The sequence below is a fragment of the Pelophylax lessonae genome (assembly GCF_965119305.1).
Source record: "Pelophylax lessonae genome assembly, chromosome: 7".
In the NCBI taxonomy this organism is placed as follows: Eukaryota; Metazoa; Chordata; class Amphibia; order Anura; family Ranidae; genus Pelophylax; species Pelophylax lessonae.
Window position 1 is genome coordinate 300,994,734 of NC_138774.1, and position 25,049 is coordinate 301,019,782.

Genomic DNA, 25,049 nt, shown 5'->3' on the forward strand with positions numbered 1-25,049 from the left:
CGGTACAACATTCCCCACAAGGACACCCCCCCCCCCCCCCCACACCACCAGAGCAGAGGAACGAGGAATAAGGTCAGTGTCCCTTTAAATGACCTTTCCTAATCCTCTCACATGGGGACCTGCAGCAATATTGCAGCAAGTAGGATCGGATTTCTTTAATGCGATAAAACGCATGTGAGATCGCATCCTTTTATTTTCATCAATATCGTGTTTTATTTGCACTCACCTCTAATTTGATGCTGTTATTGGTCTCCCCCTCCTTGCGGTCGGTGTCATCAGATGGATCCTCATAGGGAGAACGGGGCCGCGGGGCGTGGGGGTCCAGGCCTAGGTCCCCTCTCGATATCAGTGTGCACATGTACATGTTATGTGAGAAAACATCATGGCGGATCAGTTCACAGAAGAGCAGCACCAGGTTATAGAACTCCACGCGTTCCGATTCGTTCGATGGATCCGCTGGGAGAGGAAAGAAATGACAAAGAAGGTGGGGGAGGTAAACAGTGAGGCTACAATCAGGATATACAGAACATCTAAAGTGCTGATCATTCCTAAGAAGTGTTCTAAATAATCTCTTGTCTGGAATTTCTCTTAAAAATATCAGTGCACTTCCTGTGCCTAGCCCCTCCCCAATATCAGTGCACTTCCTGTGCCTAGCCCCTCCCCAATATCTGTGCACTTCCTGTGCCTAGCCCCTCCCAATATCAGCACACTTCCTATGCCTAGCCCCTCCCCAATATCAGCGCACTTCCTGTGCCCAGGCCCTCCCAATATCAGTGCACTTCCTATGCCTAGCCCCTCCCAATATCAGCGCACTTCCTATGCCTAGCCCCTCCCAAAATCAGCGCACTTCCTATGCCTAGCCCCTCCCAAAATCAGCGCACTTCCCATGCCTAGCCCCTCCCAAAATCAGCGCACTTCCTATGCCTAGCCCCTCCCAATATTAGTGCACCTATGCCTAGCCCCTCCCAATATCAGTGCACTTCCTATGCCCAGACCCTCCCAATATCAGTGCACTTCCTGTGCCTAGCCCCTACCAATATCAGCGCACTTCCTGTGCCTAGCCCCTACCAATATCAGCGCACTTCCTGTGCCCAGCCCCTCCCATTATCAGTGCACTTCCTGTGCCCAGGCCCCCCCCAATATCAGTTCACTTCCTATGCCCAGGCCCCCCAATATCAGTTCACTTCCTATGCCCAGGCCCCCCCAATATCAGTGCACTTCCTGTGCCCAGGTCCACCCAATATCAGTGCACTTCCTGTGCCCAGGCCCTCCCAATAGTGCACTTCCTGTGCCCAGGTCCTCCCAATATCAGTGCACTTCCTGTGCCCAGGTCCACCCAATATCAGTGCACTTCCGGTGCCCAGGTCCACCCAATATCAGTGCACTTCCTGTGCCCAGGTCCTCCCAATATCAGCACACTTCCTGTGCCCAGGCCCTCCCAATATAAGCACACTTCCTATGCCTAGCCCCTCCCAATATCAGTGCACTTCCTGTGCCCAGCCCCTCCCAATATCAGTGCACTTCCTGTGTCTAGGCTACGTACTTAATACTGGGGCCTGCGTGTCCAGAAACTGCAGGAGGACATCCTGGAAGACGGGAGGAGAGCTGAGGGCAGACAACGACCCAGAAGACACCGATCCTTTCTCATCAACCGCCTCCGACTCCCCACATCTCTGATAAAGGAAAAGGACAGATTATCAATGTGGCCACAGAACAGAGACAAAGGAGAAGACAGACAGTCTAGAATAAGGATTCTCAACCACTGGGCCGCGGCTTTCTATCTACTCTGACAGATACTACTGTCACACCAGACTCAGGGCTGGCCCGCTGGAGCGCCCTCACCCTCTGCCCTCACCGCGGAAGCCAGTGAAGAGCTACTACTTTTTATGAATGGAAGATTCAAAACAGTTGTGGCGTGGGATCATCACTCTTCATATGAAAGTGCTGGCTCCTCTCCTAAGGTAAGTTCTACTATTGGTAACAACGATTTGAGGGATCATTCTGTCCTGAGGGGCATTATCCCACTCACTCCAATGATTTGAAGGACTCTTTCTGGGGTTTACTATCCCACTGACTCCAATAATTTTGGAAGCCATTCTCTCCTCTGGGGATCACTGTCCCCTTGACATCAATTCATTTAAGGGTTTTTCTCCTCTGGGGCCACAATCTAATGGACACCAAATATTTTGGGCCTACTTTCCCACTGGGTCCCACTGTCCCCCATGACTTGGGAGGCTACTCTCCCCCTGGTGCCAAAGTTCCACTGGAACCAATAATTTGGGAGGCTATTCTCCCACTGGAGTTACTGTACCACTGACACCATTGATTCAAGGCTATTCTTCCACTGGAGCCACTGACACCAATGATTGGGGGTATTCTTCCACTGGGGCCACTGTCACCAATGAATGGGGGGGGGCTATGCTCCCATTGGGGTCACTATCCTATGGACACTTTCTGAAGAATTCACTAGTGTTGATAACAGTTGTGTAGAAAGACTGACTGCGACCATAAAGGGGGCTATTCTCCCACTGACAACAGTGATTGGGGGCTATTCTCTCATTGGGGCCACTGACTCCAATGATTGGGGGCTATTCTCCCATTGGGGCCACTGACTCCAATGATTGGGGGCTATTCTCCAATTGGGGCCACTGACTACAATGATTGGGGGCTATTCTCCCATTGGGGCCACTGACTCCAATGATTGGGGGCTATGCTCCCATTGGGGCCACTGACTCCAATGATTGGGGGCTATTCTCCCATTGGGGCCACTGACTCCAATGATTGGGGGCTATACTCCCATTGGGGCCACTGACTCCAATGATTGGGGGCTATGCTCCCATAGGCGCCACTGACACCAATGATTGGGGGCTATTCTCCCATTGGGGTCACTGGCACTAATGAATGGGGGGCTATTCTCCCATTGGGGCCACTGACACCAATGAATGGGGACTATGCTCCCATAGGGGGCCACTGACACCAATGAATGGGGGGCTATGCTCCCATAGGGGGCCACTGACACCAATGATTGGGGGCTATGCTCCCATTGGGGGCCACTGACACCAATGATTGGGGACTATGCTCCCATTGGGGGCCACTGACACCAATGATTGGGGACTATGCTCCCATTGGGGTCCACTGACACCAATGATTGGGGGCTATGCTCCCATTGGGGGCCACTGACACCAATGATTGGGGACTATGCTCCCATTGGGGGCCACTGACACCAATGATTGGGGGCTATGCTCCCATTGGGGTCCACTGACACCAATGATTGGGGACTATGCTCCCATTGGGGTCACTATCCTACAAACACTTTGGGAAGAATTCACTAGTGTAGAGAACAGCTGAGTAGAAAGACTGACTGCCACCATAAAGCCTACCTCCGCTTCTATCTCCATTTGCCTCTTCTCCAGTAACTTAGCGACCACTAATGCGCGATGGTGTCCGTAACGCTTACAACTCACAGCCCACTCACAGAGGAGAGCGACCACCGCGTCATCGTCTGGGGAGATCTGGGTGAAAGGACAAGGAGGTGTCAGAAATCAAAGACAGTAATATGGACACAGGAATCTGAATAACGACGTCGCTCACCTCGTGCCCATCCTTGCCGATACCCAGACCAAAGATTCGGTTATACAGAGAGTCCAAGTTATTACTGAAATCCGACTTCTCAAAGCTGTGACTGTCCAGGACCTCCAGAGTATGAAGAACTCGTCCAATGGGAAAGCCTGGATGGGGACGGATGGAATGAAGACATTGATTGAATAAACCAGCCATGTGAATGTAGACAAGGAAGAGATTTCAGGACAGATAAAGCGTGGGATTACCTGCTGTGGCTTCCTGACATTTATCGAAGGACCATCGGACCTCCACGGCGCGGCCTCGCTCCTTTATCTGCTGCTCCATCTCCCGCAGCTTCCTTCTCACCTGTGAAATCATCGATCGCTGAGCCTGAGAGCAAATTCCACAGCAAGTTCTTCTAGCACGTCACTTTAAAATCTGATATCCTCCTTATTGTTCATCATTTTTATGCCCCCCACCACTCCTAGCAATACCATCCCCCACCCTTCCCCTTATATCTCCCACCTGTCTGTTTTAGCGTTTGAAGCCACAATAAAGTCCAGTCCCCCTCCTATTCCCCCAGTTTCTTCTCTTACACCTACTAGGCTACACTTTATGGATTACATTTTTCAGACACATGACCATCCCACCCACCTGTACAGCTGAAAGGATCTGAACCCTGTCACAGACACCGGCTGCAGGGACTTTCTGTCCACATTCACTCTCTTAGAGCCGGTTCACACTACCACGACCAGAAAGACGCCCCATGAAGGAGCGACTTTTTAGCGTGATTTTGAAGAGACTTGATTAGAGACTTGGAAGAGACTTGGAAGAGACTTGGAAGAGACTTGGAAGAGACTTGGAAGAGACTTGGAAGAGACTTGGAAGAGACTTGGAAGAGACTTGGAAGAGACTTGGAAGAGACTTGCAAGAGACTTGCAAGAGACTTGCAAGAGACTTGCAAGAGACTTGCAAGAGACTTGCAAGAGACTTGCAAGAGACTTGCAAGAGACTTGCAAGAGACTTGCAAGAGACTTGCAAGAGACTTGCAAGAGACTTGCAAGAGACTTGGAAGAGACTTGCAAGAGACTTGCAAGAGACTTGCAAGAGACTTGCAAGAGACTTGGAAGAGACTTGGAAGAGACTTGGAAGAGACTTGGAAGAGACTTGGAAGAGACTTGGAAGAGACTTGGAAGAGACTTGGAAGAGACTTGGAAGAGACTTGGAAGAGACTTGGAAGAGACTTGGAAGAGACTTGGAAGAGACTTGGAAGAGACTTGGAAGAGACTTGGAAGAGACTTGGGGCAACTTGAGGGCACACAAGTCGTGTCCCGAGTCGGAGTACTCTAATTGTTTCCCTTGTTACATTTTGAAAGAATGTTTCCTTCTATTTGCCCTAAAAATGATTCCTGGTTTGTTGTAACGGAACCTCCGACCCACACTGTGTTTGTGGTCTTCCGTCAGTATACGGCTTCCTTGCAGTCATGAACATATATACCAGATTTTCCCAGCCACCCCCATACAAAGCTAGCCGACAACTTAGCTTGTACTGGAATCACTCTTTATTGAACTGTCACACAGAATTTAAATACAGCATGGACCTCCCCCTCCTGATCATATTACCCCACACAGGTCAGGGGTTGCCTGATTACATTATCATATGCAGATAAAAATTGTATACAGAAACCAAATTAACCTGAACTAATTATCTGGCCTTCTGGACAGAAACAATGTGAGCTCATTAACATTTAACAATAGGACAGGCAGACTTAACACAATCCACATCCCACCTCAATAGATAGACAATAGGACAAGACTGCCAATGACAGTCTGTCCGTCTCCTACATTGAAGTACATGGAATACACATCTACGTATTGCTATGATTATTTAGGAGTCACAGACTTCATGGCAGCAGGCTATAGGTCTCACAGTGTAAAGTGGGATCAAATCTTCATATTTCCCGAGATAATGCTGACAAATATTACTGTCCAACTTGAAGCAATCCAAACCATTAAGTTATCTGTCTTCCACTCCCAGTGACGATCGGTACGTCACATTTGTTATACTGTATTTGGAACCATACATGTTCCTTGATGGTCACATTGGTGTCTGTTCCATGTACTCCTATGTAGGTGCCGGACTGTGTCAGGTGGGCTTCTCCACCAATCAAAGCTTGTCTGGATGCCTGGCTGTTGATTAGCTTACTGTTAATTAGATCCCTATTTAATTAGGTTACGGTTAACTGCTAGCTGTTCATTAGATGTACTGTACTGTTAGATTTGCCGATATTACTGTTTAAAGTTCACATTGTTTAGGATAATGTGTTCAAGGTCTTATCTGCATTTGTGTGCTATATATTCTGTGTGATATTTCAATAAAGTTCCAGTTTGTACCTAAGCTAGTGTCGTCTAGTTCTTAGTTGCAATTTCTAACTATAATACCTGGTCTTAGAGTGAAGAAAATTGTATCGTGGTGAAGGCACCCAGGTAATCCGTCGCAAACCCCTTCCAACAATGGAGTTCAGGTGTCTCCAGTGAAAGGTCCTTTTCCGTTCCAGTGTGACTGCTTTTTGTGTTTATTAAGTCAGCCGCTACAAAAATAGAGATTCTTCTGACTTTTATTAAACACTCACCTGTCCCAGGATCCAGCGATGCGGCCACCCGAAGCCTTACTCCTCTCAGCGGCGCCACCCCGCTCTAGTGTGGGCACCCGGCTGTGACAGCTTGCGGCTTCTTTGTGAATGGCCGGCCAATCTTCTAGGACCTCCGACGTGTCCCAGAAGATTGCAGGGAGGGAGGGGGGAGAGGTGAACTTCCGCTCGAGCTGCCGAAGTGGGAGCGGGTACCTGTAAAATCTAACTACCTGCTCCCCCCCCCCCCCAAAAAAAAAAAAAAAGACATGCCAAATGTAGCATGTCGGGTTCAGGAGTATTTAAAGCGGAAGTTCTGCTTTTGGGTGGAACTCCGCTTTAATCACATTTGTTTTTATTTGTAATATTCTGATATCACTGCATGCCTGAAATCTCACTATTCCAGAGTTCAACCACTTGCTGACCCCCCCACACAGGTTTACCGCGGCAGGGCTGCGCATAATCACATGGATCTACGCAATTATGTGCACGCAGTTTTGGCGCTGGGGTCACGCTCCCGCTGCGATTAGACAGAGCGGGAGGAAGACTGTGGGAGGAGAGGGGTCGATCGCTGCCAGCCTTCCGTGATCTTCGGCAAAACTGACAGGAGAGCCGCCTGGTATGTAAACAATGCAAGGCGTCTCTCCTGTTAGAGAGGCAGGGAAAGCTAAGCTGAATCACCAATCTCTCTCTCTTCCTCTGTTCAATCCATCCCCCACACAGTTAGTAAGCACATCTAGGGAACACATTTAACCCCTTGGCCACCCCCCAGTATTAACCCCTTCCCTGCCAGTGTCATTAGTACAGTAACAGTGCATATTTTTAGCACTGATTACTGTACTGGTGTCACTGGTCCCCAAAAAGTGTCACTTAAGCCCCGTACACACGTACCGATTGTCGGCCGTAAATATTCGGCCGACGACCGATCGGCCGATTGTAGGCTTGTTAGTATGATGCTTCCGACAGCTGACAGCGCACCTTCGGCCGAAAAGAATCTGATGTGCATGCTTTAAAATTTTTGTTGGCCAACACCAGAACGGCCGATTGTTCGCCAGTCAGTAGAGAATTCGGCCGACAGACAGCAGATTTGCAAGACTGGACATGCTCAGAAAAGAAAAAACACAAGGAAAGTTAACCATCACATGACATCACTTCTGCAGTTGGCTGTTGTTGGCCGACAAAATTCGTGTGCAGTCTTTTGCACTTTTCAACCGACAGGACAGCCCTGGACAAAAGACGGCCGATCGTTCGGCCGATGATCGGTACGTGTGTACGGGGCTTTAGTGTCAGATTTGTCTGCCGCAATCCCAATAAAAAACACTGATCGCCGCCATTACTAATAAAAAATTAAAAAAAATAAAATAATGATCGTACTAAAGATTGTACAAATAATATTTTGTTTACTATCTGCAATGTTTTGCTTATATTTGAAAACCGTCTCAGTTTTTGTCATACAAATTATTTTTTCAATAAAAAGTTTGTAAAAATAGTAAAAAAATAAATAAATAAAAAGTCCATAAAATTTATCCCGTAGTTTGTAAACGTGATAACTTCTGCACAAACCAATTATACGCTTTTTGAGATTTTTTTTTTTTTTTTTACCAAAAATATGTAGCAGAATACAAATTGGCCAAAACTGATAAAAAAAAATTAGATTTTTTTATTTTTATTGGGAATGTTTTATAGCAGAAAGTAGAAAATATTGGTGTTTTTTTTCAAAATTGTTGCTCTTTTTTTGTTTATAGCCCAAAAAAAAAAAAAATAAGTAAATAAATAAAAAAGAAAAAAAAAAAAAAAAAAAAAAAAAAAAAAAAAAAAAAAATCGCCCTGGTGATCAAATACCACCAAAAGAAAGTATTTGTGGTAGAAAAAAAGAAAGGACATACAGCGTCGCACGACCGCACAATTGTCAGTTAAGGCTACGTTCACATGTGGGCGTAGCGGATCATGGGCAGAATCGTGGTGAATCATTGCAAATCGGGGGACGCCTGTGCGATGCCCATTATTTGCAATGGCACCCCAAACGCTGTGCGATGTTGCTGCGATTTCCGCCTGCCGAATCGCGGTAACATAGCGCAAACAGAATCACAGGTTGCATGACTCCCAAAAAGGTACAGGAGCTTCTTTTATGTGTCATGCGTCCTGTGATTCTGTTTGCGTGATGTTACCGCGATTCGGCAGGCGGAAATCGCAGCAACATCGCATAGCGTTTGGGGTGCTATTGCAAATCACGGGCAATGCACAGGCGTCCCCCCATTTGCAATGATTTCTGGATCGCGGGCAGAATCACGGTGATCCTGCCCGTGATCCGCTATGCCCACATGTGAACGTAGCCTAAAAGTAACGCAGTGCTGAATCGCAAAAAAATGGCCTGGTCATTAACCACTTGCCGACTGCTCACGTTGACTGTACTGCGGCAAAGTGGTTCGTTATCGTCTGGCAATGTAGGTCTACGTCACCAGACACTCCCCTTTCTCGGCGGCGCCGTATGCTCGCTCCCACTGTATTCAGTCACAGCGGGAGTCGGGCCAGGAGAGGAGCGGCGGTGATCACCGCTGCTCTTCCCCGATTGTCGGGGAATCGAGTGTGGAGATCCGCCCACTTGTGTAAACATAAGTGGGCGGATCTCTTCAGTGACAGACAGTGACAGATTACAGGATTCAGCATAGTTGAACATGCGATCTGTCAGTCAAGGGTCCGATCTGTCCTCCGCAATGTCACAGTCCCGCAAAAAAAAAAAAAAAAAAAAAAAATCGCAGATCGCCGCCATTACTCGTTAAAAAAAAAAAACACCAAAAATGACAAAAATCTTTCCCTTAGTAAACGCAATAACTTTTGCGCAAACCAATCAAAATACGCTTATTGCGATTTTTTTTACCAAACATATGTAGCAGGAAACAAATTGGCCTAAAATTAAAAAAAATTAGATTTTTACATTTTTTTGGGGGGGAATTTCATATAAAAAAATGTGAAAAATATTGTTGTTTTTTCAGAATTGTCGCATTTATTTGTTTATAGCGCAAAAAGTAAAAATCGCAGAGGTGATCAAATACCACCAAAAGAAAGCTCTGTTTGTGGGGAAAAAAGGACGTCAATTTCGTTTGGGTACGGCGTTGCACGACCGCGCAATTGTCCGTTAAATTCGCACAGTGCCGAATCGCAAAAAGTGGCCCAGAGGTAAGACAGCAAAATCCTCCGGTGGTAAAGTGGTTAAGGGGGAAATCGTTCCGGGGGAGAAGTGGTTAAGGGGGCAAATCCTTCCGGGGGTGAAGTGGTTAAGGGGCAAATCCTTCCGGGGGTGAAGTGGTTAAGGGGCAAATCCTTCCGGGGGTGAAGTGGTTAAGGGGCAAATCCTTCCGGGGGTGAAGTGGTTAAGGGGCAAATCCTTCCGGGGGTGAAGTGGTTAAGGGGCAAATCCTTCCGGGGGTGAAGTGGTTAAATAGTTGACGTCGGTCATATTTCTTTCCGGAATGTGAACAGACCTGCTCGCTGTTCTCTGATATCACAACTAAAACATAGAACCAGTATGGAAAGCTCAAAACCCCTGCAAAATACCCCTTCTACTTCCTGCTAATGGCACTGACCTGCTGTGTGAAGGTAGAATTACCCCCCGGCATTGGTAAACTGGATGGGGCGATGGGAAGATGGTCCAAGGGTGACCCCGTCTTTATTCTGTTATCAGTCAATGAATAATGCCAGACGAGAGCGCTGGGACAGCACAGGACGATGCTCTGCCAAACCAAGGGAAATGGGTTAGAAGTGTGAAAAATAATAGCAAATAAATTCTCTGCGCCTTTCCTTCATTTCTATTGGTTGAACCAGGATGGACTTCTCAACCTATAAAACTTTTCACTTATTACTGTAAATCTACAAAATTATATTACATATTTATATATCTACTCTAACACACAATGTATACAGGGGCATCTCAGAAAATTACATCAAAAATTGGATTTTTAACTCCATTTCTCTGATGTTCATTGATGGACACAGCTCCTGATATTCATACCATTGGGTTATACTGCCCCCTACAGGAGTAGGACACTAGGCAGAAAAGAATTCTGGCTTTACCCATGGACAGACTTTTCACTAAGCCAACATTTCCGTATTGAAAATCCTTTTTTTTTTTTTTTTTATTGGTCTTATGTAATATTTTAGTTTTCTGAGATGGTGAATGTTGGGGTGTCACTCGCTGGAAGCCAAAATCATCAAATGCTGGAAATCTCTCACTCTGTGTGACATCCATAGAAAATATAGGAGATTACCGTTCTGAAATTATTATTACTGAAATAAATTCACTTTTTGAAGATATTCTAATTTTAAGAGATGCATGTACATATATATATATATACACACACATTATATACAGTGGGTACGGAAAGTATTCAGACCCCCTTACATTTTTCACTCTTTGTTATATTGCAGCCATTTGCTAAAATCATTTAAAGAGGAAGTAAAGTCAAAAAAAAAATCAGAGAAAAAAAAAGCCCTGTAAAGAGAAAGGCATAATGAGCTAGTATGCATCGCATACTAGCTCATTATGTAGTACTTACCTTAAAACGAATCCCCCGCCGTGCCGCCACCTCAGCGACAGGACGGCAACATGTCCTGCCGTCCCGCTTCCGGGTTCGCGTCCTCCGGCCATCTGATTGGCCGGAGGCGCGATTATATCACTCCCGCGCATGTGCGCGGGAGCCACCGTTCACGGCACTGAGCTCTGAAGGAACGGCACGGGTGGCCGTTCCCTCAGAGCGCCTGCGCCGATGACGTCATCGGCAGTTTGCGCTGTAAATATCTCCTAAACGGTGCTAGTTTGGGAGATATTTATAGCACCTATAGGTAAGCCTTAATATAGGCTTACCTATAGGTAAAAGTTATACAAGAGGGTTTACAACCTCTTTAGGTTGATTCTTCTTCCTCATGAATGTACACATAGCACCCCATACTGACAGAAAAACACAGAATTGTTGACATTGTTGCAGATTTATTAAAAAAGAAAAACTGAAATATCACATGGTCCTAAGTATTCAGACCCTTTGCTGTGACACTCATATATTTAACTCAGGTGCTTTCCATTTCTTCTGATCATCCTTGAGATGGTTCTACACCTTCATTTGAGTCCAGCTGTGTTTGATTATACTGATTGGACTTGATTAGGAAAGCCACACACCTGTCTATATAAGACCTTCCAGATCACAATGCATGTCAGAGCAAATGAGAATCATGAGGTCAAAGGAACTGCCTGAAGAGCTCAGAGACAGAATTGTGGCAAGGCACAGATCTGGCCAAGGTTACAAAAAGATTTCTGCTGCACTTAAGGTTCCTAAGAGCACAGTGGCCTCCATAATCCTCAAATGGAAGACGTTTGGGACGACCAGAACCCTTCCTAGAGCTGGCCGTCCGGCCAAACTGAGCTATCGGGGGAGAAGAGCCTTGGTGAGAGAGGTAAAGAAGAACCCAAAGATCACTGTGGCTGAGCTCCTGGGAGAAAGTTGTAGAAAGTCAACCATCACTGCAGCCCTCCACCAGTCGGGGCTTTATGGCAGAGTGGCCCGACGGAAGCCTCTCCTCAGTGTAAGACACATGAAAGCCCGCATGGAGTTTGCTAAAAAACACCTGAAGGACTCCAAGATGGTGAGAAATAAGATTCTCTGGTCTGATGAGACCAAAATAGAACTTTTTGGCCTTAATTCTAAGCGGTATGTGTGGAGAAAACCAGGCACTGCTCATCACCTGTCCAATACAGTCCCAACAGTGAAGCATGGTGGTGGCAGCATCATGCTGTGGGGGTGTTTTTCAGCTGCAGGGACAGGACAACTGGTTGCAATCGAGGGAAAGATGAATGCGGCCAAGTACAGGGATATCCTGGACAAAAACCTTCTCCAGAGTGCTCTGGACCTCAGACTGGGCCGAAGGTTTACCTTCCAACAAGACAATGACCCTAAGCACACAGCTAAAATAACGAAGGAGTGGCTTCACAACAACTCCGTGACTGTTCTTGAATGGCCCAGCCAGAGCCCTGACTTAAACCCAATTGAGCATCTCTGGAGAGACCTAAAAATGGCCGTCCACCAACGTTTACCATCCAACCTGACAGAACTGGAGAGGATCTGCAAGGAGGAATGGCAGAGGATCCCCAAATCCAGGTGTGAAAGACTTGTTGCATCTTTCCCAAAAAGACTCCTGGCTGTATTAGATCAAAAGGGGGCTTCTACTAAATACTGAGCAAAGGGTCTGAATACTTAGGACCATGTGATATTTCAGTTTTTCTTTTTTAATAAATCTGCAACAATGTCAACAATTCTGTGTTTTTCTGTCAGTATGGGGTGCTATGTGTACATTCATGAGGAAGAAGAATGGCTGCAATATAACAAAGAGTGAAAAATTTAAGGGGGTCTGAATACTTTCCGTACCCACTGTATGTATATATACACACACAGATACCCATTTATACACACACATACATATATATATTTTTTTTTTTTTACACACACTCCAAAACCCTATTTGTAAGTTATTGGCCTTAGTATGTACACACATGTGAGATAGAGATCTTAGATTGTAAGCTCCTTGGAGGTAGGGGGTGATGTGGATGTACAGTATATATGTAAAGTGCTGTGTATATTGCCAGCTCTATATAACTACCTGTAATAAATACAGTAATCCTGACAAGCCAGACACAGGAGTTACCTGCAGCATACAGCTCAACCCATAGACAAGCGGCCGGTGCTGAGGGCACTGCAGAAGATCGCAGAAGGGTGAGGAGGGGGCAGATCCTGAGGGAGTCGGAGGTGCAGGTGTAGGGGGCAGCGCTGTGCCAGTCTGTGCTGCCAGGAGGTGACCTCCGGTGCCTTCCAGTTGCTGCGCCAAGCGCCTCGTGCAGAAGTAGGCCAGGCGACGGGACAGGTAAGCAGACTGAACGAGGGAACTGGAATACTGGGTAAAAAAAACAAGAAATACATGAGTGACGTCCCCGGCTCAGATTTACCCCACAGTAAATTCTTCATTCTTCTCACCCGGAGGAGGAGAGGGAACAGAAGTTTTAGAAGTTCATCTTCCCCGGGCCGAATCTTCTCAAAACATTCCAGAACCCAGGTAAGGAATTCGTGTCGCTCCAACATTCCATCCTACAAGAGAGAAAAAGACGATTCGAATATTATTACACAACTGATGGAAGGTGTGGGGTATTTGTGTGTGTGTATATATGTGTATGTGTGTGTATATCCAGGGGTATCTGTGTGTGTATATATATATATATATATATATATATGTATGTGTGTGTGTGTGTTTATACAGGGGTATTTGTGTATATATATGTATACGGGGAATATTCCAGGACAAATATACCATGCTGCGGGGAATTCAGCAATCATTTTAAGATCAGTTTCCCTACCTAAATTTCTATGGCTATATAGTTTTCATGTGTTTTATTTTTTCAATATTCACACCAATCTGCAAAACTGTAAAAAAGAAAAAAAAAAAAAAATAGGATTTTTCCTACCGTGTTTCCCCGAAAATAAGAACCGGGACTTACATTAATTTTGGCCCCAAAAGACACAGTAGGGCTTATTTTCAGGGATAGGTCTCATTGTGTAAGGTGCGGTCTTCTCTCCCCCTCCCCCTCCCTGCCTGACAGGAATCCCCTGTGTGAACCGAGTAAAAGGGTTTATATAATAGAGTGGATTCTATGATTTTACAATGTCCAATGTGTGTTCCTGTATTATAATTGTGCCAAATACCTTTATAACAGCACCGCTCGGCCCTTCCGTTACCCCCCTGGAGCTCTCTTCTCTTAGTATAATACCGTATAATGTCCAATGTGTGTGTTCCTGTATTATAATTCTGCCAAATACCTTCATTACAGCGCCGCCAGAGGGGAGGGGGAGAAGAGGGGGAGAGGGAAGGGAGGGAGAGAGGGAAGGGAGACAGAGAGGGAAGGGAGGAGAGGGGAGGAGGGACCGGGAGGCAGGAGGAGGGACCGGGAGGCAGGAGGAGGGAGCTGGAGGGAGGAGGAGGGAGCTAAAGGGAGGAGGAGGGAGCAAAAGGGAGGAGAGGGAGAGAGGGAAGGGAAGGGAGGGAGAGAGGGAAGGGAGGGAGAGAGGGAAGGGAGGGAGAGAGGGAAGGGAGGGAGAGAGGGAAGGGAGGGAGAGAGGGAAGGGAGGAGAGGGGAGGAGGGACTGGGAGGCAGGAGGAGGGAGCGGAAGGCAGATGAAGGGAGCGGGAGGGAGGAGGAGGGAGCGGGAGGGAGGAGGAGGGAGCGGGAGGGAGGAGGAGGGAGCGAGGGAAGGGAAGGGAGGGAGAGAGGGAAGGGAAGGGAAGGGAGAGAGGGAAGGGAAGGGAGAGAGGGAAGGGAAGGGAGAGAGGGAAGGGAGGGAGAGAGGGAAGGGAGGAGAGGGGAGGAGGGACCGGGAGGCAGATGGAGGGAGCGGAAGGCAGATGGAGGGAGCGGAAGGCAGATGGAGGGAGCGGAAGGCAGATGGAGGGAGCAGGAGGGAGCGGGAGGGAGAAGGCAGGAGGGGGAGGCAGGGAGGAGGGAGGGAGGAGAGGAGGGAGGGAGGGGTGAGGGAGAGAGGAGGGAGGTGAGGGAAGGAGGTGAGGGAGAAGGAGGAGGTGAGGGAGACAGGAGGGAGCGTGAGGGAGACCGGAGGGAGCGTGAGGGAGACAGGAGGGAGCGTGAGGGAGACAGGAGGGAGCGTGAGGGAGACAGGAGGGAGCGTGAGGGAGAGAGGAGGGAGCGTGAGGGAGACAGGAGGGAGCGTGAGGGAGACAGGAGGGAGCGTGGAGGGAGAGAGGAGGGAGCGAGGAGGGAGAGAGGAGGGAGCGTGAGGGAGACAGGAGGGAGCGTGAGGGAGACAGGAGGGAGCGTGAGGGAGACAGGAGGGAGCGTGAGGGAGAGAGGAGGGAGCGAGGAGGGAGAGAGGAGGGAGCGAGGAGGGAGAGAGGAGGGAGCGAGGAGGGAGAGAGGAGGGAGCGTGAGGGAGGGAGGACGGAGCGGGGAGGGAGGGATGACGGAGGGAGGGAGGTTTAAAGTGGAATTTTAGCTGAAACTTAACTAGCCTTAAAAATGCTCCCCTTCCCCCTCCTAACACCCATGCTGACCAACCTGTGTAGGAAAGACGTATATAAATCGCCTATATTCAGCCAGTTCTGATCTGGTCACATTACACCCTCTGTGCCAGCCAATAGAGGCTGCAGGGGAGAGGAAGGAGCCATCAACAAAGGCTGGTAAAGCTTGGAGTGGTGATGTCACCCATAGGCTCCTATGTCCCAGCTGTTGTTGGCGCTCACCCCTCTCCCCTGCAGCTGCTTCTGGCTGCCACAGAGGAACCAGATCATGTGAGCAGACGGAAAATAGGTAAGTGTGTATAAACCTTTTCCTACACAGGTCAGTCAGCATAGGTGTTAGGAGGGGGTGGAGTATTTGTAGGGTTAGTTAGGTTCACCTAAAGTCACCTAAAACATAAACCAGCAATTATATTTCCCCTCCCCCTTGCCTCTCTGTGATTCCCCAGGTTGTGGGCGGGTCCTCAGCCTCCTCACCCACAATGCAATGCTGTCGGTTCTGCATTGTATCTGATGATGTCAGAGTGCGAATAACAGATACAGTATTGAAGAAAATCAGCTCCCAGAGAGAGGAGGAGGGGAGATGGTATGTAAAGTATAACTGCTGTTTGTGTTTCTCTTTATAACCCGTGCATTGTGGGGGAGGAGCATGGTGGGGGAGGTGCATGGTGGGGGAGGCGGGTTCAGCTTTTATTTGGGGTCCTGCAACCATAGAAATACAGAAGTCCTAACCTGGAACATGAACATGGCCAGCTTCTCGTTGTATTCCCACTGCTTCAGTGCCACTTCCACCTCCGGAGGGATCGGCCCAGGAGGAGGGCCGCAGCCCCCAGTGGCCTGCCGGTAATACTCTGCGATCTTCTGCAGCTGCTCCCACAGGTAGCGGGTGATGATCTGCGTCCACTCTATAAGAGGCGGAGGTGACAATGACAGGTAGGTAACGCCATGGACACACGGCGCTAACAGAAGAGAACAGCGGTACATCGATCGTCCATATTACCTATGATGGGGTCCATCACGTGCCTCTTCTTCATTTTGGTTTCTGTAATGGCGGCATAATACGCACAAGTCATCTTCACCAGCCAGGCCGCCCGCATAACTGGAACAGAATATCGAGCCAGGTAACCGAACACCTCCTCCTTCTTCCCGAAAATAGGGACCTGTGCATGGAAGGAGCAGAAGAGAAATGCTTAGAAAAGGGACACACCGCTGACAAGGCAGTACAGCCGACCCCTCTGTACCAGGCTGAGCCCCAGTCTACAAGGGGGCCCGGGGCACCTGCAGCAGAAGAGAGCCGGAGAAGAGACCTGGAGGGGAGAGCCGGAGAGGAGATCCGGATGTTCAGCCTTGGGACTCCTGTGTAACCCCCTGCAGTGCTGCTGGCGTTCTCCCTCCGGCTGCTCTGCAGGCGATCAATTCTACATGCTTGCCTGCAGTTCCTTTACTCAGCAAGCGGTCCCATGCCGGCTGTGTTCCCGGGCTGCGTCCCCATTTTGGAGCACCAGGGACAGCAGCAGAGTCCCTTTCTGCCTTCGCCATGAAAGCTTCACACTGCCGGGTCCTGAAACTTCACACTGCCGGGTCCTGAAACTCCCCCTCCCGTTCAATCAGCAGTGTTATCTCTTGCAAGGAAAAGATCGAGAAGGGAAGTACTCTGTCTCTTCCACCTCCTCCCCAAACCTGAGCTCTGCCTCCTCCGCTTCCTCCCCGAGACCCGAGCTCTGCCTCCTCCCCGAGACCCGAGCTCTGCCTCCTCCCCGAGACCCGAGCTCTGCCTCCTCCCCGAGACCCGAGCTCTGCCTCCTCCCCGAGACCCGAGCTCTGCCTCCTCCCCGAGACCCGAGCTCTGCCTCCCTCCGCCTCCTCCCCGAGTCCTGCCTTCTCCATCTCCTCCCCGAGTCCTGAGCTCTGCCTCCCTCTGCCTCCCTCCCCGAGTCCTGAGCTCTGCCTCCCTCCCCGAGTCCTGAGCTCTGCCTCCCTCCCCGAGTCCTGAGCTCTGCCTCCTCCGCTTCCTCCCCGAGACCCGAGCTCTGCCTCCTCCCCGAGCTCTGCCTCCTCACCGAGCTCTGCCTCCTCACCGAGCTCTGCCTCCTCACCGAGCTCTGCCTCCTCCCCGAGCTCTGCCTCCTCCCCGAGCTCTGCCTCCTCCCCGAGACGAGAGCTCTGCCTCCTCCCCGAGACCAGAGCTCTGCCTCCTCCCCGAGACCCGAGCTCTGCCTCCTCCCCGAGACCTGAGCTCTGCCTCCCTCCGCCTCCTCCCCGAGTCCTGAGCTCTGCCTTCTCCATCTCCTCCCCGAGTCCTGAGCTCTGCCTCCTCCCCGAGTCTTGAGCTCTGCCTCCCTCCCCGAGTCCTGAGCTCTGCCTCCCTCCCCGAGTCTTGAGCTCTGCCTCCCTCCCCGAGTCCTGAGCTCTGCCTCCCTCCCCGAGTCCTGAGCTCTGCCTCCCTCCCCGAGTCCTGAGCTCTGCCTCCCTCCCCGAGTCCTGAGCTCTGCCTCCTCCGCCTCCTCCCCGAGACCTGAGCTCTGCCTCCTCCTCGAGTCCTGAGCTCTGCCTCCTCCGCCTCCTCCCCGAGACCTCAGCTCTGCCTCCTCCCCGAGACCTCAGCTCTGCCTCCTCCCCGAGACCTCAGCTCTGCCTCCTCCCCGAGACCTCAGCTCTGCCTCCTCCCCCTCCTCCCCAAACCTGAGGAAGGAAACGATTTCGAAGGGAAGTACTCTGTCTCTTCCACCTCCTCCCCAAACCTGAGCTCTGCCTCCTCCACGAGACTTGAGCTCTGCCTCCCTCCGCCTCCTCCCCAAGTCCTGAGCTCTGCCTCCTCCATCTCCTCCTCAAACCTGAGCTCTGCCTCCTCCACGAGACCTGAGCTCTGCCTCCTCCATCTCCTCCCCGATCCCTGAGCTCTGCCTCCCTCCGCCTCCTCCCCGAGACCTGAGCTCTGCCTCCCTCCGCCTCCTCCCCGAGTCCTGAGCTCTGCCTCCCTCCGCCTCCTCCCCGAGTCCTGAGCTCTGCCTCCCTCCACACCGTCCACTGTGTGCATTGTAACCTGCAGTGGCTGCAGAGCCTGAATGGAGTACTGCATTCTGCATAACTACTAAATAACTGCAGTGTTGGATCTAGGGGCCAGTGAATGCACCCCTACCTCCAGCCAGACCCCCGTCAGGTAGGCTGTTTGGAGTCCCAGGATTTCTAACAGCAGACCTGATTACAGCTGAAGTTTCAGGTCATAGCCAACATTTCTGAGAGTGTCAAATGCTTGTGCCCCCCTCTGGTGCTGTGGTTCCATCCGCTGAACCCTACGTCCAGGGCTTTTTTTTTTCCCTCACAGAATAGGTGCGGGAACTCCCCCCTTCTAAGTCACCCCTTGTCTCCGCCCCCCTACCCACCTCCGAGCACTGTCCCTTGGTTCCACCCCCTACCCACCTACCAGTACCCCCCCCCTTTTTAAAGAATGCAAAACCGAATATTCTGTGGTGCAAAGTAAAAGTAATTCGTATGGAATTTAACAATAAGAAAAGTAGTAAAATAAGTCCCCTGCAGCCAGCAACAATAGACCCCCCCCCCCAGAAACAATCGCTCTCTCACACAACAATGCCACCCCAACGTAACAAGTTCAACCCCAGTAACAACAGATCCCCCCCCCCCCCACCAGGTAATGACAACAGATCCCCCAAAAGTAGCAACAATAGATTCCCCTCCCTCCCCAGTAGCAACAACCGATCCCCCAAACCAAAGTAGCAACAACAGATCCCCCCCCCGTAGCAACACATCCCCCCAGTAGCAACAACAGATCCTCCAGCAGCCAGCAAAAATAGACATCTCTCTCTCTCTCAGTAGGTCTCTCTGAGCAACAACTGACCCCTCAGGAACAGAAGACCCCTTCCAGCAACAATAGATTCTCCACCAGCGACAATAGACCCCCCCTTTCCTCCCACCGCAATCATCAATAGACATGGAGGTGCCGGAACTGAAAAAACCCCGCCTACGTCACTCCTGTGTCCTGTACTGTCCCTTGTAGTGATGAGAGGGAGGGAGGGAAGAAACAACTGTGCACGGCAGGGGGTGTAGGCATCTGACACCCCTGGAAGTGTCAGATGTGTTGTACAGAGAATACCAGAGGAAAAGGGTGTAGTAATCCTTGTCCTCAGCCGGTGGCGCTCTCTGACCTGTCGGTGTACTAGGGGTACCGATCTCAGGAGGCGCACCTATCTCAGGAGGCGCACCTATCTCAGGAGGCGCACCTATCTCAGGAGGCGCACCTATCTCAGGAGGCGCACCTATCTCAGGAGGCGCACCTATCTCAGGAGGCGCACACTCACCTTCTTGGCCAGGTGTGTGAGAGGTTTGGTCCCCGCCAGATCTGTGAACCAGTTATGTATGGAGTTCTGAGAACGCGGCGTCACCAGCCAAAAGTTATCCTTCTGGTTGACCTGAGGTTTCCTCCGGCCCGTGTCTGGCAGAGTATTGCACCGCAGCTTCTCCGCCATGATATTACTGAAGTTGGAGCTGATCTGTAAAGACAGAAAATACAAAGTGACAACGATAAAGGGCAATGGGAGTCTAAGAATGACATCACAGTTCCTGCTATCCATGCACTTCCTGCACCTAGGCCCTCCTGATATCGGGGCACTTCCTGCACCGAGGCCCCCCTGATATCGGGGCACTTCCTGCACCTAGGCCCCCCTGATATCGGGGCACTTCCTGCACCTAGGCCCACCTGATATCCGTGCACTTCCTGCACCTAGGCCCCCCCCCGATATCGGGGCACTTCCTGCACCTAGGCCCCCCCCCCCCTGATATCGGGGCACTTCCTGCACCTAGGGCCCCCCCCCCCCCTGATATCGGGGCACTTCCTGCACCTAGGCCCCCCTGATATCCGTGCACTTCCTGCACCTAGGCCCCCCTATCGGGGCACTTCCTGCACCTAGGCCCCCCCCCTGATATCGGGCACTTCCTGCACCTAGGCCCCCCCCCCCTGATATCGGGGCACTTCCTGCACCTAGGCCCCCCCCCCCCTGATATCGGGGCACTTCCTGCACCTAGGCCCCCCTGATATCCGTGCACTTCCTGCACCTAGGCCCTCCTGATATCGGGGCACTTCCTGCACCTAGGCCCTCCTGATATCGGGGCACTTCCTGCACCTAGGCCCTCCTGATATCGGGACATTTCCTGCACCGAGGCCTCCCTGATATCGGGGCACTTCCTGCACCGAGGCCTCCCTGATATCGGGGCACTTCCTGCACCTAGGCCCTCCTGATATCGGGGCACTTCCTGCACCGAGGCCTCCCTGATATCGGGGCACTTCCTGCACCTAGGCCCTCCTGATATCGGGGCACTTCCTGCACCCAGGCCCTCCTGATATCGGGGCACTTCCTGCACCGAGGCCCCCCTGATATCGGGGCACTTCCTGCACCTAGGCCCTCCTGATATCGGGGCACTTCCTGCACCTAGGCCCTCCTGATATCGGGGCACTTCCTGCACCTAGGCCCTCCTGATATCGGGGCACTTCCTGCACCTAGGCCCTCCTGATATCGGGGCACTTCCTGCACCTAGGCCCCCCTGATATCGGGGCACTTCCTGCACCTAGGCCCTCCTGATATCGGGGCACTTCCTGCACCTAGGCCCCCCTGATATCGGGGCACTTCCTGCACCTAGGCCCTCCTGATATCGGGGCACTTCCTGCACCTAGGCCCTCCTGATATCGGGGCACTTCCTGCACCTAGGCCCTTCCTAGGAGGAGGATTCCGACACAGAACTCATAAACAAACCTTCGCAGGATTGAAGTTGACATTCTTGGCACTTCCATGTTCATCTCCGGATACCGCCGGCTGGTTATTGAATCCTTGCTTCACATTCAGAGCCGTCAGCTCGTCCTACAATCACACATACAATGTAACATGAGAATCACACATACAATGTAACATGAGAATCACACATACAACGTAACATGAGAATCACACATACAATTTAACATGAAAATCACACATACAACGTAACATGAGAATCACACATACAACGTAACATAAGAATCACACATACAATGTAACATGAGAATCACACATACAACGTAACATGAGAATCACACATACAATGTAACATAAGAATCACACATACAATGTAACATGAGAATCACACATACAACGTAACATGAGAATCACACATACAACGTAACATGAAAATCACACATACAACGTAACATGAGAATCACACATACAACGTAACATGAGAATCACACATACAACGTAACATGAGAATCACACATACAACGTAACATGAGAATCACACATACAACGTAACATGAGAATCACACATACAACGTAACATAAGAATCACACATACAACGTAACATGAGAATCACACATACAACGTAACATGAGAATCACACATACAACGTAACATGAGAATCACACATACAATTTAACATGAAAATCACACATACAACGTAACATGAGAATCACACATACAACGTAACATGAGAATCACACATACAACGTAACATGAGAATCACACATACAACGTAACATGAAAATCACACATACAACGTAACATGAGAATCACACATACAACGTAACATGAGAATCACACATACAACGTAACATGAGAATCACACATACAACGTAACATGAGAATCACACATACAACGTAACATAAGAATCACACATACAACGTAACATGAGAATCACACATACAACGTAACATGAGAATCACATGACCACCCTACTTCATAGATCACCCCAATACCTACACCCCTGACCTCCGATCACCCCAATACCTACACCCCTCCCCCTAACCTCAAATCACCTCAACACCCCCCGAACCACAGATCACCCCAATACATGCACCCCCGACCACAGAACACCCCCCTCCCCGAACTCACATCACCCCAATACCCCCTTCCCCAGCCTCAGATCACCCCAATATCCCCGAAACACTCAGATCACCCCAATACTTGCACCCCGACCTCAAGTCACCCCAATACCTGCACCCCAACCTCGAACAACCCCAATACATGCATGCCCCTCAGATCAACCCAAAATCTGCACCCCGACCTCAGATCGGCCCACATACCCCCCGCCGCCCTAACCTCAGATCACCCCAATACCCCGCACCCTGACCTCGGATCACCCCAATACCCAGCTCCCTGACCTCAGATCCCCCCAATAAACTGCTCCTCGACCTCAGATCACCCCAATGCCCCCATCCCCAATCACAGATCACCCCAATACCTGCACCCTGACCTCAGGTCACCCCAATACCCCCCCTTCCCCGACCTCAGATCACCCCAATACTTGTACCCCAACCTCAAGTCACACCAGTACCTGCACCCCAACCTCAAATCACCCCAATACATGCACACCCCTACTCAGATCAACCTAAAACCTGCACCCGACCTCAGATCCCCTCAATATCACCCCCAATACCCTGCATCCTCCGAGCTCAGGTCACCTCCTGCACCATGACCCCTTTGATGTCTCTGAAGTGGGAATTTATGATACGGGTAGGCTCTAGGTGCGGGGGGTAGGCACAAGGTGTGGGCGTAGGCTCTAGGTGCGGGGGGGGGGGGGGGTAGGCACTAGGTGCGGGGGGGTAGGCTCTAGGTGCGGGGGGGTTAGGTTCTAGGTGTGGGCATAGGCTCTAGGTGCGGGGGGGTAGGCTCTAGGTGCGGGGGGGGGGGGGTTAGGTTCTAGGTGCGGGGGGGTAGGCTCTAGGTGCGGGGGGGGTTAGGTTCTAGGTGCGGGGGGGATAGGCTCTAGGTGAGGGCGTAGGCTCTAGGTGCAGGGGGGGGGGTAGGCTCTAGGTGCGGGGGGATAGGCTCTAGGTGTGGGCGTAGGCTCTAGGTGCAGGGGGGGGTAGGCTCTAGGTGCGGGGGGGGGGGTAGGCTCTAGGTGCGGGGGGGGGGGGGGGTTAGGTTCTAGGTGCGGGGGGGGGGGTTAGGTTCTAGGTGCGGGGGGATAGGCTCTAGGTGCGGGGGGGGGTAGGCTCTAGGTGCGGGGGGATAGGCTCTAGGTGTGGGCGTAGGCTCTAGGTGCGGGGGGGGTAGGCTCTAGGTGCGGGGGGGGGGGGGTTAGGTTCTAGGTGCGGGGGGGGGGGGGTTAGGTTCTAGGTGCGGGGGGATAGGCTCTAGGTGCGGGGGGGTAGGCTCTAGGTGCGGGGGGGTAGGCTCTAGGTGCGGGGGGGTAGGCTCTAGGTGCGGGCGGGGGGGGGGGGGTAGGTTCTAGGTGTGGGCATAGGCTCTAGGTGCAGGGGGGGTAGGCTCTAGGTGCGGGTGGAGTAGGTTCTAGGTGTGGGCGTAGGCTCTAGGTGCGGGGGGTAGGCTTTGGGGGGGGATAGGTTCTAGGTGTGGGCGTAGGCTCTAGGTGCAGGGGGGGTAGGCTCTAGGTGCGGGGGTAGGTTCTAGGTGTGGGCGTAGGCTCTAGGTGTGGGGGGGTAGGTTCTAGGTGCAGGGGGGGTAGGCTCTAGGTGTGGGCGTAGGGTCTAGGTGCGGGGGGGGGGTAGGTTCTAGGTGTGGGCGTAGGCTCTAGGTGCAGGGGGGGTAGGTTCTAGGTGTGGGCGTAGGCTCTAGGCGCGGGGGGGTAGGTTCTAGGTGTGGGCGTAGGCTCTAGGTGCAGGGGGGGTAGGTCCTAGGTGTGGGCGTAGGCTCTAGGTGCAGGGGGGGAAGTTCTAGGTGTGGGCGCTAGGCTCTAGGTGCACGGGGGAGGGGGGGTTAGCCCCAAGGTGCGGGTGGGGTAGGTTCTAGGTGTGGGTGTAGGCTCTAGGTGCAGGGGGGGGGTAGGCTCTAGGTGTGGGCGTAGGCTCTAGGTGCGGGGGGGGGGGTAGGTTCTAGGTGTGGGCGTAGGCTCTAGGTGCGGGGGGGTAGGTTCTAGGTGTGGGCGTAGGCTCTAGGTGCAGGGGGGGTAGGCTCTAGGTGCGGGGGGTAGGTTCTAGGTGTGGGCGTAGGCTCTAGGTGCAGGGGGGGTAGGCTCTAGGTGTGGGCGTAGGCTCTAGGTGCGGGGGGGGTAGGTTCTAGGTGTGGGCGTAGGCTCTAGGTGCGGGCGTAGGCTCTAGGTGCAGGGGGGGTAGGCTCTAGGTGTGGGCGTAGGCTCTAGGGGCAGGGGGGTAGGTTCTAGGTGTGGGCGTAGGCTCTAGGTGCAGGGGGGGGTAGGCTCTAGGTGTGGGCGTAGGCTCTAGGGGCAGGGGGGGTAGGCTCTAGGTGTGGGCGTAGGCTCTAGGTGCAGGGGGGGTAGGCTCTAGGTGTGGGCGTAGGCTCTAGGGGCAGGGGGGGTAGGCTCTAGGTGCGGGCGTAGGCTCTAGGTGCAGGGGGGGTAGGCTCTAGGTGTGGGCGTAGGCTCTAGGGGCAGGGGGGTAGGTTCTAGGTGTGGGCGTAGGCTCTAGGTGCAGGGGGGGTAGGCTCTAGGTGTGGGCGTAGGCTCTAGGGGCAGGGGGGGTAGGCTCTAGGTGCGGGCGTAGGCTCTAGGTGCAGGGGGGGTAGGCTCTAGGTGTGGGCGTAGGCTCTAGGGGCAGGGGGGTAGGTTCTAGGTGTGGGCGTAGGCTCTAGGTGCAGGGGGGGTAGGCTCTAGGTGCGGGGGGTAGGTTCTAGGTGTGGGCGTAGGCTCTAGGTGCAGGGGGGGTAGGCTCTAGGTGTGGGCGTAGGCTCTAGGTGCGGGGGGGGGTAGGTTCTAGGTGTGGGCGTAGGCTCTAGGTGCGGGCGTAGGCTCTAGGTGCAGGGGGGGTAGGCTCTAGGTGTGGGCGTAGGCTCTAGGGGCAGGGGGGTAGGTTCTAGGTGTGGGCGTAGGCTCTAGGTGCAGGGGGGGGTAGGCT

At 51.7% G+C, this 25,049-nt stretch overlaps 1 protein-coding gene across 11 annotated transcripts in view; it reads right to left on the reverse strand.

Moving 5' to 3' along the window:
• MED12 (mediator complex subunit 12) overlaps positions 1-25,049 on the reverse strand; it is a 132,284-nt gene that overhangs the window by 100,242 nt on the left and 6,993 nt on the right. For 8 of the 11 annotated variants that reach the window (XM_082263177.1, XM_082263183.1, XM_082263182.1 and 5 more), the window contains exons 2-13: positions 21,020-21,124; positions 19,571-19,762; positions 16,255-16,414; positions 15,987-16,159; positions 13,208-13,318; positions 12,882-13,127; positions 9,776-9,922; positions 3,828-3,951; positions 3,592-3,728; positions 3,381-3,512; positions 1,544-1,673; positions 227-456 (exon numbers count right to left, since the gene is read on the reverse strand). In XM_082263177.1, coding sequence (XP_082119303.1) covers positions 227-456; positions 1,544-1,673; positions 3,381-3,512; positions 3,592-3,728; positions 3,828-3,951; positions 9,776-9,922; positions 12,882-13,127; positions 13,208-13,318; positions 15,987-16,159; positions 16,255-16,414; positions 19,571-19,762; positions 21,020-21,124 — 1,887 coding nt within the window. The remainder of the gene's footprint in view (positions 1-226; positions 457-1,543; positions 1,674-3,380; positions 3,513-3,591; positions 3,729-3,827; positions 3,952-9,775; positions 9,923-12,881; positions 13,128-13,207; positions 13,319-15,986; positions 16,160-16,254; positions 16,415-19,570; positions 19,763-21,019; positions 21,125-25,049) is intronic. The other 3 variants (XM_082263175.1, XM_082263174.1, XM_082263180.1) reach the window with 1 other exon arrangement.